Source organism: Zingiber officinale, chromosome 6A (genome assembly GCF_018446385.1).
Source record: "Zingiber officinale cultivar Zhangliang chromosome 6A, Zo_v1.1, whole genome shotgun sequence".
NCBI lineage: Eukaryota > Viridiplantae > Streptophyta > Magnoliopsida > Zingiberales > Zingiberaceae > Zingiber > Zingiber officinale.
The window spans coordinates 76,072,646-76,088,440 of NC_055997.1; the positions used below are offsets into that span (position 1 = coordinate 76,072,646).

The window sequence follows — 15,795 nt, forward strand, 5'->3', positions numbered from 1 at the left end:
TTCTCCACTTTCCACTTGATTACTGTATTAATTTGAGTGTCGGAGTGTCTACACCAGGACCCCCTTCCTGGTTCTTGCTTCTAACGCTTCCCTTTGTTTTCTTTGCAGTATCCACAAGGAGTGTTAGAAAAGAGTGTCAGGTGTCATTTTTTATCCATCTCAAATTCTTCTCTAGTCAACAACAAAGTCATCTATCTAGTCCGTTGTCTCCATCATTTTTATACCTGATTAGACGCCATGAATACTTGGGTCTGTAAAGGGTTTAGGGATAATTGTTTAATTTTTATTATTATTACAAAGATATTCTAGGTTGAAAAATTATTTAAAGGTGTACAATTATATTTTTATCCAAAAAAACATCCTTTTTTATCACTTATCTTGATCAAATTAACGCAGGTAAGTTTTATTAAAAAAATATTATAATATATATAACAATTTAAATTAAATTTAAATAACCAAGAACAGGTTTAGTTTTGATAACAATATTCAAATAGCTCTTATTAAAATTACTTAAAATATTTTTTTTAATTTTATAATAATTTTGATTAAAATGACACTACTTCAGTAAAAAGCATTTTATTGACAAAAATTAAAATGTCATTTTTTAACATAGAGGGAAGAAAATAAAGAAAAAAAAATCAAAAGGATGTTCTATTTTTTTTAAATTATTGAAGGGACACTACAACCTACCATATTAACAACTAATATATAATTAATAAACTACCCTTCATTATATTATGAGATGGGATCCTCTGATTTCTTTATCGTGGTATGTTCTTGGATCAAGACAAGAGAATTGATGGAAAATAATGACGTCCATTTATTTACAGATGAAGAACCATTACCCCCATCAATATAAAAATTGGATTAAAAATTGATCTAACTTTTACGGACAAAAGGATCTCATCCCTTATATTATTCCTACATTATAACTTTCTATCATTCAATCCTATCAATCATTTGTATAAATAAATAAATCTATATTATAACAGCTACCTTCTATCATTCAGTTCTATCAATCATGTCTATAAATAAAATAAATCTATATTATAACAACCATAACTATAACCATCATGGTAGTGATAACAACTCAGTTCTATCAATCGTTTGTATAAATAAAATAAATCTATATTATAACAACCATAACTATAGCCAAATGATAACAACTAGTGTTTATAGAATAAGATAAGCAACTATAAAATTGTAATTATTACAATGTAAATATTATTAAATAAAATAAATTTATATTATAACAATTATAAAATCATAATTACTTCAACATACATTATAACAGTTGTGATTCACAACTACTATAATCTAAATATAGGAGATAATAATAAAACGTAATTACTAGCATATAAATGTTCGTGAACGTATGAAATCTCTTTGCGCCATTTATGGTTCAGAAAAAAATGAAGCACTTTTGATTTTTGCCTATAAGCTCTTTTTAAATTTTTGTCTATGAAATTTAATCAGCTGCAATGATAATTAATTCTAACCATGCCGCTAAATTTCCAATCAATCCAGAATTTGTAGCCCAAAAGCAGATTTATCGATCAAACGTCATGCATAGTCTCCTACAAGAAAAAACCAACACAACCACCACCTGGCTTCTGAATGTTCCCCTTTTTCTTTCCTTACTCCAAAACTATCATCAATTAAAAAAAAAGCACTAAGTTTTTAAATGTGAAACCAAACTAACAATATATAGGCGGACCCACATGATCTACAGTTTATTTATGAAGAATCTCATGGATAAAACAAGCATGGAGAGTTATAAATTGATCTCTTATGCCCTAACAGCCCTGGGTTCATTTCCTGGCAGCAATGTCTAATGAGCAACAAGACAAATTACAAACTTGAGGTCACTAACAGGACTGTTTGATTTAGATCGCTCCGGACTCGATGCTAGAAATAAAAAAGTTTGGCTTGAAATGATCTCAACTATTTCAATGAAAAAAACCAAGAACTTGGCCCCCAACATTTTGCTTTATAGCATCCTCATGGTCCAAGACACCATTTGGAGTTGTGATTACAACATAGCCCCACTGTAAAAGGACAAAAAAGAAGAAAGAAGAAAAATAGTTGAACATTTCACCAATTTAGATAGCAAAAGAGAATAATTTCCGACGTCACACATCCATAACTAAACTAACATTGTGAGCATGGAAGCAGTAAATATGCATATTTGAACTAGTAAAAGGTATGCTTAACTTAGAAAGGATGCATGATCACTGTTCGCTCTATCATAATGGCAGGTGTTTTCAATTAGGGATTGACGAGAAGTCAACTAGATAGGTTCCTAATTGATGAGAAGTCAACTAGATAGGTTGAGTATGAACAATAAGCGTAATTTGATCAAATTTCAACTAATTCCATCCGTTTTCACTCTTACCTCCAAATTTCAATTGCTTCTGTCCATTTTCTAGTATGGTCTAGCTTGGTAGATTCTAGTTAATTCTTCCAAATCTTTATTTTTTAATCTTCACCATAATCTTCCTGAGAAGCACAATTCAAAGAGAGATAATATAAACCTTTGCTGATACCAATCCATCTTCAGACGATAAGTATTATTATCCAGATAGTTTGACAACCATGTATTTAGCTTGTCCAATTCAAAATTTTGACTCAATAGATCCTTTAAAAATACTCGAACATACAAGCAAAGGGTACATTGTCATTGCCAGCTATCATGGAAGATGGTGTGTGTTAACACCTACCTACTTTGGCTAGAAAAAGTTAGAAAATGAAATAGAAAAAAAAAATAGGAAACTGAAAATGATAAAGAGAAAATTGAGTACCCTAAGGTCGGATTACTAAATCAAACGGTAAAAGATAGCCAAGTTAGAGGACATCAATACATGTTTTCCATTCCCTGGCTCAAAATCTAGCCTTATAACTTTAGAGTAATCACAAGAATTAATACTTAATAAATTGTCACTTCGAGGTTTCTGAATTTTTATCATCTTGATTAATCTGCTCATAACCCAAATCACAATGCAAGTAGAATAAATGACAATAAACTATTAAAAAATGAAAGATATACATATATGCTCACATCTGTCAAGTGAAGGATATATTAGAATGATACAGTAAACAATTGTGGCAAACGACTGGCAAAAGAGAAAGAGGTTATCATTAGAGAAAAACTAATATTCCAAATATATAGGGTCAGAATCACTCTTCAGTCCTTACCAAGACAAAAGCCTAAACTATTTAGTGTTAGGCATATGGACCTTACAACTCTATTGAGCTCTAGACATAAAAAATTATATTCAAAAACAAGTGTCCCCTCATCTATATTGTTTGATGTGAAGATTAGTCTCAATGACGACAATGCAAATTGAAAGGAAGTCTAAACTTCTGGGTTTGTGAGGACAAAGATACCCAAAAGGTTGAGACAATGCAAACTGGATTAAACTAAAGCTTCGTGGAAGAAAGTGGTGCAGTCTAAATGATGAGAAGTTTTAGCAATATATGAATAAAATAGACCAACTCCAAACAGATAATTAATTTGTTCTGAAATTTTATAGCTGAACTACGTTCAAGTTAGTGTATGCATCATACTCTGCCAGAAATGTGCATGGCAACAAGACAAGATAGTGAATACATGCAAAATTCTTTATGCATGGTAATTTTAATGCAAAGAAAAACTGGAACATTGGACAGCAGACTTATATAACGTTAGGCCTAAATCCAGTTATATCTAGTTCAGTAATTAATTACCCAAGAATGCATGCTAGAAAGAACTATAACAGATCATAATGTATTCCCATTTTTCCGATTGTATCATATAGTAAGAAGCCAACAGCTAAAGATCCAAATAACAGCAAATGAATAGAACTGTACAGTATGAAACTCTAATTTGGATAATATATATATATATACCATTAGTTTAAAACAAACCTGCCGTGTTGGAAGCATTCGTATTCTGTATTTTTCTATATCTTTAGCTTTGATGTCTTGTCTATATGAAAGAGCTTTGCAATCCTTTAACCTGCCAAATAATTCTACAGAAATCCGCCCCACTCTATGTGGATCAAAGACTTGAAAGTCTTTAATATATCCTGCAAAAGATATGGGCTCTTGTTAAAATTCGGAAAGACAAAATACTAAGGATTGTGGAAGAACTTAGTATTGCTGGGGTATCTTTATGAATCTTATTTCTACTTTTCTTCCCTCATAGAAAATGTGCCCTAGGAATCATCCAGAATGAAAGAAATTCTACCAAATGGTTTCTAATATGTATATTTGATTGTCATCAAATATCAACATAAAACCAAAATGGAGTTCACAGTGGAGTGAAAAAATCCATGGAGTTAACCTAAATAGTTGGGAGAAGATGATTAAACTGTGTACACATTTTTCGCTCTATAGTACATCAGTTTCAAAATTAAATATATTAGAAATAAATTCAGTGTCAATAAAATAAATGTAATTCATAGAAATAAAAAAATTGAAAGTTTAAAGGAACAATTACTTGATAGTTTACAGCAGCAACAAAAAAAAAAAGAGTTGCACTAGATATTGAATTTTTCTTCCTGGTCAGCAAACACAAACCGAACCCTTTGTTCCACCAACCATCCAACATGAAAAACAACAAGACACAAATCCAGTCACAAGTATTCCTTGAAAAAGTGACACAGCTAGAAGCTCCACCCAAGGCATCTAAGACAACCACAATGTCAAATGACCTTCTCCTAAGCAAGGCAATAATGAGGCTTCTGCGAGGCAAGTTTCTTCCTCTTCTCCACCCAAATTCCTTCCTTCTCTCCATCAGTATCTCAAGTTTTTTTTAACTGCCTGTTGGCACTATTGACACACCTATCATTCTAGCCAGGACCAAAATGAGATTCCAAGCCTTGCATTACATAGAACTTAACATCAATCAAAGCATCAAGAGCTCCAACTTCACTTATTCTTCACAAGTGACTAATAACTCTTGACTAAGAAGAATGAATGTGAATATGAAGAGGGATTAAATGAAATTGTTTCTAATAAAAAAAAATATTTTACACATTTCACTAGCTGCCTTGACCGTTGGTAAGTCTTTGAACCACGAAGAATATACTATTTAGAATTTAGTTATCAATTGTTCATGGTATAGATTATGTGAATTTATAACAATCATTTAGATTATAATATTCCGAGGGAAAAAATTAAACTGCCTCCTGAAGTTCCACTATTGTTTTTTAGCTATGGCATTTTGTTAGCATAGAAACTCTAGCATAGAAGGAAGAAATTCTTTTTGCAATGAACCAACCCTCTGTCGTTTATATACACTGCTCTGAATACAGTAATTCCACCTTGCAAGATGCATCAATTAGAACCATGATTACACAAGTTTGGTTGAGAAGCTTGAATCTAGTGGACTGTACATAGTACACATCGTATGGTTCTATACTGTGCACAAAGTGGGTTTTAGATATGGTTGTGTTGGTGAGGTAGGAAGGCAAGTACAAATTATAAGTGTAAATTCAAAACAAGATTTGCATGCCAACTATGGGATTGGATACTCAAATCATATCTTGCCATAAGGTTATCAGTGGTAATACCAAGTCATTATGATTACTCTCACGTTAGTGAATATTTTGCAAGATTATATTACAGATCATGCCATTGATAATGTGGCTTGTATAATTACAAAAAATACTAAAGATTATAGCCTGATTTTAACTTTTCCGAGAAGTAGGTTGTCTCATGTGCATCTAACTTCCAAAAGGTCACAGTAGCATATCTTAATAATTATTTATTCAAGGTTTTAGCACAATCATCTACATGCTAATATGCTCCAATATAAGGAGAAAAAATGTTCCAAAACAATGTTAAATACCGCATAGGTGTAGAATATGTTCTTTATAAATACAAAGCACCTTGATGAAAATTATAGCAGTGTACATAGATGTCAAAGGGCTTCGAGAACATAAGAAGTACAACATTAACACCTGCAATGCATGTATCTCAAGAAAGACGCTAAATTGAGTAGATACAATAGCAAATCCAGACAAAATGAATGTAAGGAAGCACGAATATAAAAAATAGCTTAAGATGAAAACTACCCTGTCAATTGAAAGCATCCTGTAGAATAAAATTCTAACCGTCTTTTTTAATTTTAATAAATCCTGAAACTTATAATCAACTATGCCAGTTCCAGCAAGTTGAGGCTGAAAATTAGTAGCTCGATAGGTCCAAACATAACAGAAAGCAAGTTATCTCCTAAATTGTACTGATAAATATATGACCTATATTTTCCTTCTCCTAAAATGGATCAGAATGGATAAGGAAAATATTTCTTATTTGTCTTCAAAACCTTTTTTCTTCTCATCAAACACAAATTCAAATTGTAGCAGTATCTCCAAGGCATTCGCCAGAGATCTTCAAGAATCGTCCAATTACCACTAGCTATTAGTTGAAGTTTACGGAAACTCTTGAGCAACTTTTTCATAGATAAAAAAACGAACAACTCTCTTTTACAAGAACAATTAAGTGCATTTAACAAAAAATGGAGTGAGAACGCAAGCAACAAGAGAGAGAGAGAACCTCGACTTTTCATGACGTTGAGGAAAGCAATAATGGTGCCCGAGATGGGCTGGAGGGTGGTGGACGCGTTGCCTCGCCTCTCCGCGTTCAGCATCTTTTGCAGCGCATCGTTCAGTATCCTGCGACCCATTGCTTGGGATGAGGCGTGGCTGCGGCAAGACATTGCAGAATTAGGATGCCCTAACGCTTTTAAAAATAATATTTTCTTTGATACTCTTAAATATTTTCATAAAAAAATCATAATTGCAGAATAAATGCTAAAATATTCTATACTCAAAAGATCGTTGCGCGGTGCAAACCACAAACAACGTAGAAAAAGGAAGGGAAATAGAAAGAAAGGAAGCAAAAAAAAAAAAAAAAATCTCACCTCCAGGAGCTTGAAGAATGGAGATCAAGGACGGCCGGTGCGGACTGGTGGGATTCGAGCTTGGAGTTGGAGATCAAGGATTGCTGGAGGCGGACTGTCGCCTGTCGGACCGCCGGTCCAGGCGATTCGGAGGCGGCGAGGCGGCGAAGCGGTAGATGGGTAGGCGACTAGGGATAGCCGGATAGGGTTTTTCTCAACCCGCGGATGAATCCGAACCCAGCGCGGCTGATCCGTTAAAACAAAATTATTGGGCCTAACCCGACGGGCCCAATTAATCCAAATTAACGGCTTGCCTTCGCAGCAGCATTCGTCGGCAGTGGCACTCGGAATAGATCCATCTGCAGATCTCGGCTCCTCATGTCTCTCTATCAACGGCAGCAGCCGCTGCCGCCGGCGGCCAAACCCTACCCGCTCTCCCCCCGCGCCTCTTTCAACGCTCAGACGCAACGCACCATCCCCTCGTTCTTCCTCAGTGGATCCGGCCTTGTCTCCATCCTCGCTCTTCTCCTCCTCCTTGGCGTCTTCCTCCCATTGTCCCGTCCCATGGCCGCCCTCTTCTCCTCCTCCTCCGTCGACGCACGCCACGCATCCGCATCCCGGTGGAAGGACTACACGCTCGCTCGCGCTGCGGCCTTCGCCGCTCGCAACCGCACCGTCATCGTTTGCGCCGTCAGCCAACCCTATCTCCCCTTCTTGAATAACTGGCTCATCAGCGTCGCACGGCAGAAGCGTCAGCAGCAGGTGATCGTCATCGCCGAGGACTACGCCACCCTCTACGAGGTGAACCGCAGGTGGCCCGGCCACGCCGTCCTGGTCCCACCTGCTCCCGATTCTCAGACTGCCCACAAATTCGGATCTCAGGTGCTCTTCTGAGTTTTGATTTTGTCGATGTTGCAGCATTGTTGCCGATGGTTGAGTTGCTATGCAGGGATTCTTCAATTTTACATCGCGGAGGCCTCGCCATTTGCTGCACATTCTGGAGCTAGGATATAGTGTCATGTACAACGATGTGGATATGGTGTGGTTGGCGGATCCGTTCCGTTATCTTGAAGGCAATCATGACGTATACTTCACCGATGATATGGCTGCAGTAAGTACTGTGGATGCTTTTAATGTAGTTTGGGGGTCAGAATATGAAGATATGTGTAGACCTTAGCTACATTTGGTAGAATTCTATATCTCTCTTCTGGTGTTTTCTATGATTCGGTGTCCTATCCTTGTATCTTCTGAGAATAGCTATTCCTTCTATATGAACAGGTGAAGCCTCTAAATCACTCTCACGTTTTACCCCCTCCAGGGAAGAAGGGACGGACCTATATATGCAGTTGCATGATTTTTCTTCGTCCGACCGAAGGAGCAAAGAAGGTAATGAACAGTTGGATTGATGAACTCCAAAATCAGCCATGGTCCAAGAAAACAAAATCGAATGACCAGCCTGCTTTCAATTGGGCTTTGAACAAAACTGCAGGAGAGGTGCTTTATATCATTACATATCTTTGCTAATTAAGAACTCAGCTTCATGAATTCATTTTTCCCATTTTTTATATTTTTTATGCAGTCATCATCAATTATACATGAACAATTTGTGATTTATCTCATGAATCCAATATTAGCATCTGAACATTAAAATTTATCGTGATATAAAGACTAAATATAGTGATGTGATCTTTTTTTACTGAGGTTCATGGTTGCATGGTTGGACAATTCAATTGCATAAATTACTGAAAAGTTTAATTTATTAAACATTGCTGTAGTAGATAAAATTAAGACAAATGCAGAGCTACTAGAATATATATCTAGACAGTTGAATCAATTAGCATGGAAGCAGTAAGAGATGGAGAAAGACCAAAGAAAATTTCAGTTAATATAATTAAAAATGTTTGAATGATGATGTGACTTGTATATGTTAAATGGAAGGAAAAGATTCATGGAACTGACCCCAAATAGTTGGTACTAGTATAACTTGATGATAATGATGATTGTTGTAATCCCATTCCATAGTTTCATCAAAGAAAGAATAATCAGTGCTTTTAGATGTCCCTTTGAACAATTCTTCTCAGAGTGGTAGTTCATATTCAGGACAGAATGAGTCTTTGTGTATCAGTTATCACTTATTTAAGTCTTACACTATACACTCTTATAAGGTCAAAGTGTTGTTTATGAATTTATAACATTCTACAAATTGGCATTTATTACAACTAAATAAAATTCTCATCACTTTTGCCATCATTTGGTAAGTGGGAAGGGTGGATGGTAGCAATGGTTTACCTTATAGACCTATGCCAATGTGTTAAAAAAAAATCCAACCCAATTAGAGATGGCTGAAAAATCTAAAAGGAGGATCTTTGATCTTAGAAGGAAGGGGACACTTCGTGTTCCAAAGCTCTTAGGGTGCGTTTGGTTGGGGGTTATTTTTGATAACCTTGGTTATTCATCCAAGGTTATCAACGAAAACCTTGTTTGATTTAGGTAATCGATGATTCCTGAGTAATGTTCCATGCCCGACACGTTAGCAAAAGGGGCATGCAATTCGAACTGAAAACCTCAGAAAACTGAGGTTTTTCTTGTTTTCGGGATTAATGATTTTTTTTTACCAAAAATACCTTCCAATAAGAGAAAAATGTGAACAAATGAAAACATAAAGAAAAAAAAGAAAAACATAAAAAAATAAAAAAACCTTAAAAAAAGAAAAAAGACATAAAAAAATATAAAAAAACATAAAAAAAGGAAAAAAACGTAAAAAAAAATAAAAAAGTAAAAAAACACACATAAAAACATAAAAAAGCATTAAAAAAAGTAAAAAAAGGAAAATAAAGGTAAAAAAATAAAAATGTGAAAAAGAAAAAGTAATAAAAATATAAAAAAATAAAAACGTAAAGTTTAAATTAGGGATGGCAATTCCACCCGAACCCGATGGAGGATCCGACATCCGATCCGAATGGAGGAGGGTATGGAGGGACTATCAATACCCGATACCCGACCCGAATACCCGATTAAATAATATATATACATATATTAAAGAAATTTTTCTTTTTCTAAAATCAACTTACTATTTTTTGTTGATATTAGTAGGCCTATATAGATGTTTAATCTATTTTTTTAATTATATATATATATTTTAATATGATGTTAATTTTAATATGTTTTTGTTGAATGATAATAGCTCGATAGAAAGAAGAAAAATTACACGTATAGAATATATTCGGTCCTTTAATGGGTATGGGTATACCCATTGGATATCCTATACCCGATGGGTATGGGTACGGAGGATATAGAATCCGACTCAAACCCGACCCATTGCCATCCCTAGTTTAAATAATAATAATAATAATAATAATAATAATAATAATAATAATAATATTATTATTATTATTATTATTATTATTATGTATGGTTGGTTTTTTGTGATACACTAAAATATTAAACTAGGTTATTCATTAAAACCTTCAAATAAATAAGTTTTTGTTGCATTACCTAGGTTGAACTAAACAATATTTGATTATGTTTTATTCCCCATAACCTTAGTTATGTGATTACCTGATAATCACATAATCAAGTTTATACATGATAACTTGAACCAAACGCACCCTTAGAGAAATTCTCAAAGGAACATATATATATGACAAGTAGATAAATTGTAGGAAAATTCTCATGTGTAATTTATAGGAAAATTCTCCTGAGCCTGCCTGAAGGTTCAATCCTTAATGTGATAAGCTTGCAACGTGCAACCAAAATGCGTAAGCATAAGTCTAAGGTTTTGCATTCACAAGTCACGAGTCATGAGACCTGAGCCTAAAGAATTATCCTTGCATTTCCAATTCAGCTAGAGCATTATAATCTTCCTTCAATTGTTGTACCTTAAGGTTTGTTTTTGTTAAGGTCCGACATCCAAACTACAACCAAGAACCATCCTCGACCCGTTGGTGGTCCAACATCTACAATCAATCTTCAAGTTGATTCCTTCACCATTCTAAGAATTGATCTATACTAATACTAATGCAGAACTAACTCAAAATACGTTATTTGATGTCAATGATATCAAACCCATCTTGGAACATATACCGTGTCGTATCCATTTGGACTTCTGTAGTACTGAGCAGTGTACTGCATAATTTAACAGTATTCAGTACAATTGTTAGCATTAACTTTTCAATGTAGGTGTGAGGAAGAAACTGTAATGAAGGAAAGATTTTAAGTAGTTGGATAGTTAAACACACAGGTTAGATAGTATTATTATCTTTAAATGAAAACTAATGTTTGTTCTTTTGCATCTCATGACTTGTAGAAGATTATAATGGACTTGGTTCATCACTAAGTTATTGTGAAACAAAATGTCACTGTATACTCAATCTCCTCTTAAGAGATTGGAAAACTAATCTCGTGGATTAACATTACCAGAAGATCTTGAGGTTATTCCGATGAATGTAAGATAAAAGCAATTGTTCATATACACGCTACATCTTTTAGAAGCTTAGTCTGGTTGGCCTACTATAACTATTCTCCTTTCACTACCACAATAGTAGTTTCAAGTTTCAACAGTTTCTACTTCCTGATGTCCCTAACATTTAAGCTGAACTACATGGATCTTTTTATTTCTTTATAAAATAAAATCTCTGGTCAAACAATGATTCTAGAATCATAATAATTTCATAGCTGTAAAAATCATCTTAATTTTCCACAATTGGGATAGAGGCAACTTTTCTACTTTTTAACATTCATCTTTTTTTACTTGTATGTTGCCCTAACTCCTGTTAAATTTTGTGAGATCATTCATCACTCATGACATCCCTCTAAATTTTAAAATTGCATATAGAATCCATGAACAAGGGCTATACTCCTACACAATTATTGAGTTGATAATATATATTTAGTTCTTTTTCTTTTTTTGCATGGTCAGCAACTGTTTATTCAATATTTATTCTTCGTTTATGCTTTCTTGGACAAACTCTTATTATATTAGTTGTACTCAAATCTGAATAGGATTTGTCATTGTTCTGTAGTTTTGGCTCTTACTGTAACAACTATTCACAGTCCACTAGTCATTTTTTCACGTAGTTCCCTTGATTCAGATTTGCATCTTGTTAATTGAATGTTTGGTAGGAATAGCCCATAATTATGTTGTTGCTTATAAGCTTTCTTAATTTCATCTCCTTGTTTGTTGGATTCAAATTCAATCTCTAATTATATATCGTTACTTTTCTATTAATCCTAAAGGTGACAATTGAAAACATATTTCTGTTATATCCTCGGGAAACTGCAAACCAACCGTGGAATATATTTTCTGGATATTCTTTTTTACCTCCTTTTGTAAACTTCCAATCAAGTTTGACAACAGTTGGTTCAAAATTCCCATAAATATATATAGGCAACATAATCATTATATAATGATCATTTTTGGCCCATTTAAATGCTTTTAGAGATGTATGTATTCCAGAAGCATACTTTGCATAGTTGGAGCATTTATGTACCGAATAACTCTTAAGTTCCGAGTGTCTGGTTTCATTTCAAATTCAGATATCTTTTGGCTTTTGTAGAACTTTTTGATGGCTGATATAATTAATAAATATTTCTTTAAAATTTAAACAGTTGATTAATGTGCTCTATGATTTTAATAATCCCAGTATATCTGGCAAATTTGATTGTTAACTAGGAATAATAGTTCCTGGAGATCAAATCTTTCTAGAACATATGCATAATTATATACATAAACTGGAGAGACTACCACACGCATTTTGAGGACACTTTGTAATAACATAGAAAAAATTTGGTACATCTAATGGTGGATTTTAATCAACTGAAGCTGAACAAAATGTTGTCATTGGTGATCTCATTATAAAAAGCTTTTAGGGTGCTTTGAGATAGGAAAAAAAAAGGACGTTACACAAACATTCTTAATGCTACCTAGATCAACTGCTAACATCATTTAAAACTTCCAAGGGCTTGGATCAAGGTCAAGCTCTTGATCTTTTCTTCATTAGATTTATACTTCATTCTATTTGAGATGTGTGATCATTGTAAACATTCAACGGTAGGGATTATAAGAGGGTTACTCTAATATCTCTTGTGAAAGAGTAGTTCCTAGTAGAGCATTTGGGAGGGACACATTGGATGTGTCACACGTTGTGGATTAGAAGCAGGATCTCTAAACCATATAAATATTCGTGTTAATGTGTTCTGTATTTACATTTCTTATTTTTGTTGTGATACAATTGACATGAACAACATGCACCAGCATATGCACTACTGGCATTGATTTAATTGTTTTTTTAGCAAAATTGCAAATTAGATGTGTTCCCTATTCACTCCACCTCTAGTTAGACAAACTAGCCATTCTATCTATCCTATATATCCTACGTGAAATATTTTGTTAATTCAACTAGCTTGCACAATATGCTTGTTTGTCCCTATTGTGCTTGATCTTGCTGTTGGTTTAACTCAACCAACCCACTTAATGAGCCTGCTTGATGAGCCTGTGAAACTTGGCGACATTGTGCAATGGCCAACTAGTTCACTTACTCCGTTCAACTCACCTAAGTAATATGCTTGCTTGACCTGATCAACCTAACTAGTTGACCTACTCATGCCGACCAACCCACTTATTTCACCCATTCGGCTTGTCCAATCCACCTAATGTGTTTGGCTTTTTTATTTGTTCAAGTATATATGGACAAGCCACCTAATGTGTTTGGCTTTTTTATTTGTTCAAGTATATATTTCTTTGGAAGATATGAATGGAGTAAAAATGATCTGTTGATTATTTTTTGTGGGATATTTTTTTTGGACTTAATTTTTGCAAATTACATGAGAATTCATAACTAATCAAATAACAATATTAATATTTCGAGTTCATTCTTGCAAATTCCATTAGAATTCATAAGCAATCGAATAAGAATTTATATGCACCAAATACACCATCAGGCTTCATTCCTATTGGGTCTTCATTGTATTGTACTCTAAAACCCTAAAGCTCACTGCTCCATCTCTTTCATTTTTTACATTGATCTTTATTTCACAGGTTCATTCGTACTGCAAACCTCTGTTGTTCCGTTATGTATATCATTAAATCAATTCTATGTTTTAGTTCACTGCACAGTTCATCTCTTTAATTACATTGATCTTTATTCATATAACTGCAGGTGGATCTTTATCTGTTACCTCAAGCTGCATTTCCATCGGGAGGATTATATTTCAAGAACGCGAGCTGGGTGAAGGAAACTCAGGGCATGCATGCCATCATTCATAACAACTACATTACAGGTTTTGATAAGAAGATAAAACGTTTCAAAGAATACGGGCTCTGGCTGGCGGATGACCATACGGATGAATCACCACTCGGTCAAACGTAAGCAAACCTTCACTCAACTGTGGGTTTACCTACCTAGTAAGAAATCCACCTTCCAAACTAATCGAAACTGCATGAAATTTTCCGTCGGTTATTTTCTCCGCTGTTAATTTACCCATTGGAATACATACATATACGTATTATTTTCAAGAGTACTTGTATGTGTTGAGTGGCTTAGTTAGGATCTTATATATCTATTTTTTTTTGGTATATGTTTTAGCCAGATTAATTGGCTGCCTTAAGTACCCTTTAATAATTTTGTAGACAACCCTTTAATATTCTTCTTATTCCTAACATATATATGCTTTATGGTTAGGTGTTACTAATTTTTATTCCCAACAAAAAGATGCTTGTTACCTATAGTGTTCCCTTCAAGTTATATTGCCCTGCTAGTTATATTAGATGATATCCTTTGCTTAACGATTATTACTCGAAAGGTCAGAGAGAATTAGTAAGTGATAGAACAAGTGACATAAGGAATATTTTTACTTTTGAAATTTATAAAATTAATAAAAATATGTAAGCATTAGAGATTGAAGAAATCAAAAAATAATTATATAAGCATTATTGTTTTAATCAAGGCATTTTTAAATGTAGTTATTGTTGATCATGATTTTTTAAATCGAATATATGATTAGAGATATTAATAAATAATTAATTAGATAGGAAAAATGTGCATTTAATTAATGAGGATGTTTAAATTTGTATGTTAATTATAGGTTGATCTCATAAGAACATGGAAATCTGGACCTTATAAGAAGGAAATTTTCTACAAGAGTCGGGGCTTAAAACTGCTTGGAAGTTGGATATTTTCATCCAAATATTATCATCCCTATTAAAATTAAACCATAAAAAGAAATTTTAATTTTAGTTTTACAGATACCAACTTAACCACTTTATTGTCCTCGAAAATAACCATTACATTGGGAAATTAGATTTGGCCGAGTGGTGATTCATCAGTGTGGATATCCGCCAGCCAGAGCCGTCGTCTTTGAAACGTTGAATCTTGTTTTGAAACCCTACGATGTAGTTCTTGTGCCCAATTTGCGTCCCTGAAGTACAACCCTCCCGGTGGGAATGCGGTTTGAGGTAATTTTAATGAAGTTTAAAATAAAGCTACGTTAATTTTTTTTCACATTAAAAATAATTTTAAAATTTATTAATAATTTTAATAAACACATCAATTAGAGATCTCTGTGATGTATTATTGAGATTTTTTTTCATTAATCAGTAGTGATTTAGAGTTTAAGATTTATCTGTGATATATTATTAAGAATTTTTTTCATTAATCGATTAGGCATTTAGAGTTTGAGACTCAATTAGTTAATTTTTATAAATATTTTGTGTCTCTAACGTTAGAAAGTATATTTTCCTTAATTTTTTTTTGGCTAAGATAAATTATAATATTAAATTATTTTTTTATAACAGGAAATATTCAATAATAAACATATAAATACATGATATACCATTTCATTTGTCCATGAGTTCTATTATTTTATGTGAACATATCAATTTTTTATATTATATATATTTATTTTTTTAAAAA

The 15,795-nt window shown here is 33.6% G+C and overlaps 2 protein-coding genes across 2 annotated transcripts; one reads left to right on the top strand and one right to left on the bottom strand.

The window, feature by feature from the left end:
- Positions 1 to 1,687: 1,687 nt before the first annotated feature.
- LOC121996617 (40S ribosomal protein S15a-5-like) lies at positions 1,688 to 7,113 on the bottom strand. Its single transcript, XM_042550634.1, has 4 exons — positions 6,908 to 7,113; positions 6,541 to 6,689; positions 3,907 to 4,067; positions 1,688 to 2,048 (listed from the first exon to the last, which is right to left on the bottom strand). The coding sequence occupies exons 2-4, from the start codon at positions 6,668 to 6,670 to the stop codon at positions 1,950 to 1,952; spliced, it is 390 nt and encodes a 129-aa protein (XP_042406568.1). The 5' UTR covers positions 6,671 to 6,689; positions 6,908 to 7,113; the 3' UTR covers positions 1,688 to 1,949.
- An 88-nt stretch (positions 7,114 to 7,201) lies between these two features.
- Positions 7,202 to 14,543, top strand: LOC121996616 (UDP-D-xylose:L-fucose alpha-1,3-D-xylosyltransferase MGP4-like). The gene is made up of 4 exons (XM_042550632.1): positions 7,202 to 7,768; positions 7,836 to 7,997; positions 8,165 to 8,380; positions 14,044 to 14,543. Exons 1-4 carry the CDS (start codon positions 7,265 to 7,267, stop codon positions 14,251 to 14,253), a joined length of 1,092 nt encoding a protein of 363 aa, XP_042406566.1. The 5' UTR covers positions 7,202 to 7,264; the 3' UTR covers positions 14,254 to 14,543.
- Positions 14,544 to 15,795: the final 1,252 nt, after the last annotated feature.

Bases quoted from the DNA above. Each gene is read 5' to 3' on its own strand.
- LOC121996617 (XM_042550634.1), bottom strand. From the start codon at position 6,670: ATGGGTCGCAGGATACTGAACGATGCGCTGCAAAAGATGCTGAACGCG. The intron at 4,068-6,540 runs GTTCTCTCTCTC...TATCTTTTGCAG, and splicing joins CAACGTCATGAAAAGTCGAG to GATATATTAAAGACTTTCAA. The intron at 2,049-3,906 runs GTTTGTTTTAAA...GTCCTTTTACAG, and splicing joins GAATGCTTCCAACACGGCAG to TGGGGCTATGTTGTAATCAC.
- LOC121996616 (XM_042550632.1), top strand. From the start codon at position 7,265: ATGTCTCTCTATCAACGGCAGCAGCCGCTGCCGCCGGCGGCCAAACCC. The intron at 7,998-8,164 runs GTAAGTACTGTG...CTATATGAACAG, and splicing joins TCACCGATGATATGGCTGCA to GTGAAGCCTCTAAATCACTC. The intron at 8,381-14,043 runs GTGCTTTATATC...ATATAACTGCAG, and splicing joins TGAACAAAACTGCAGGAGAG to GTGGATCTTTATCTGTTACC.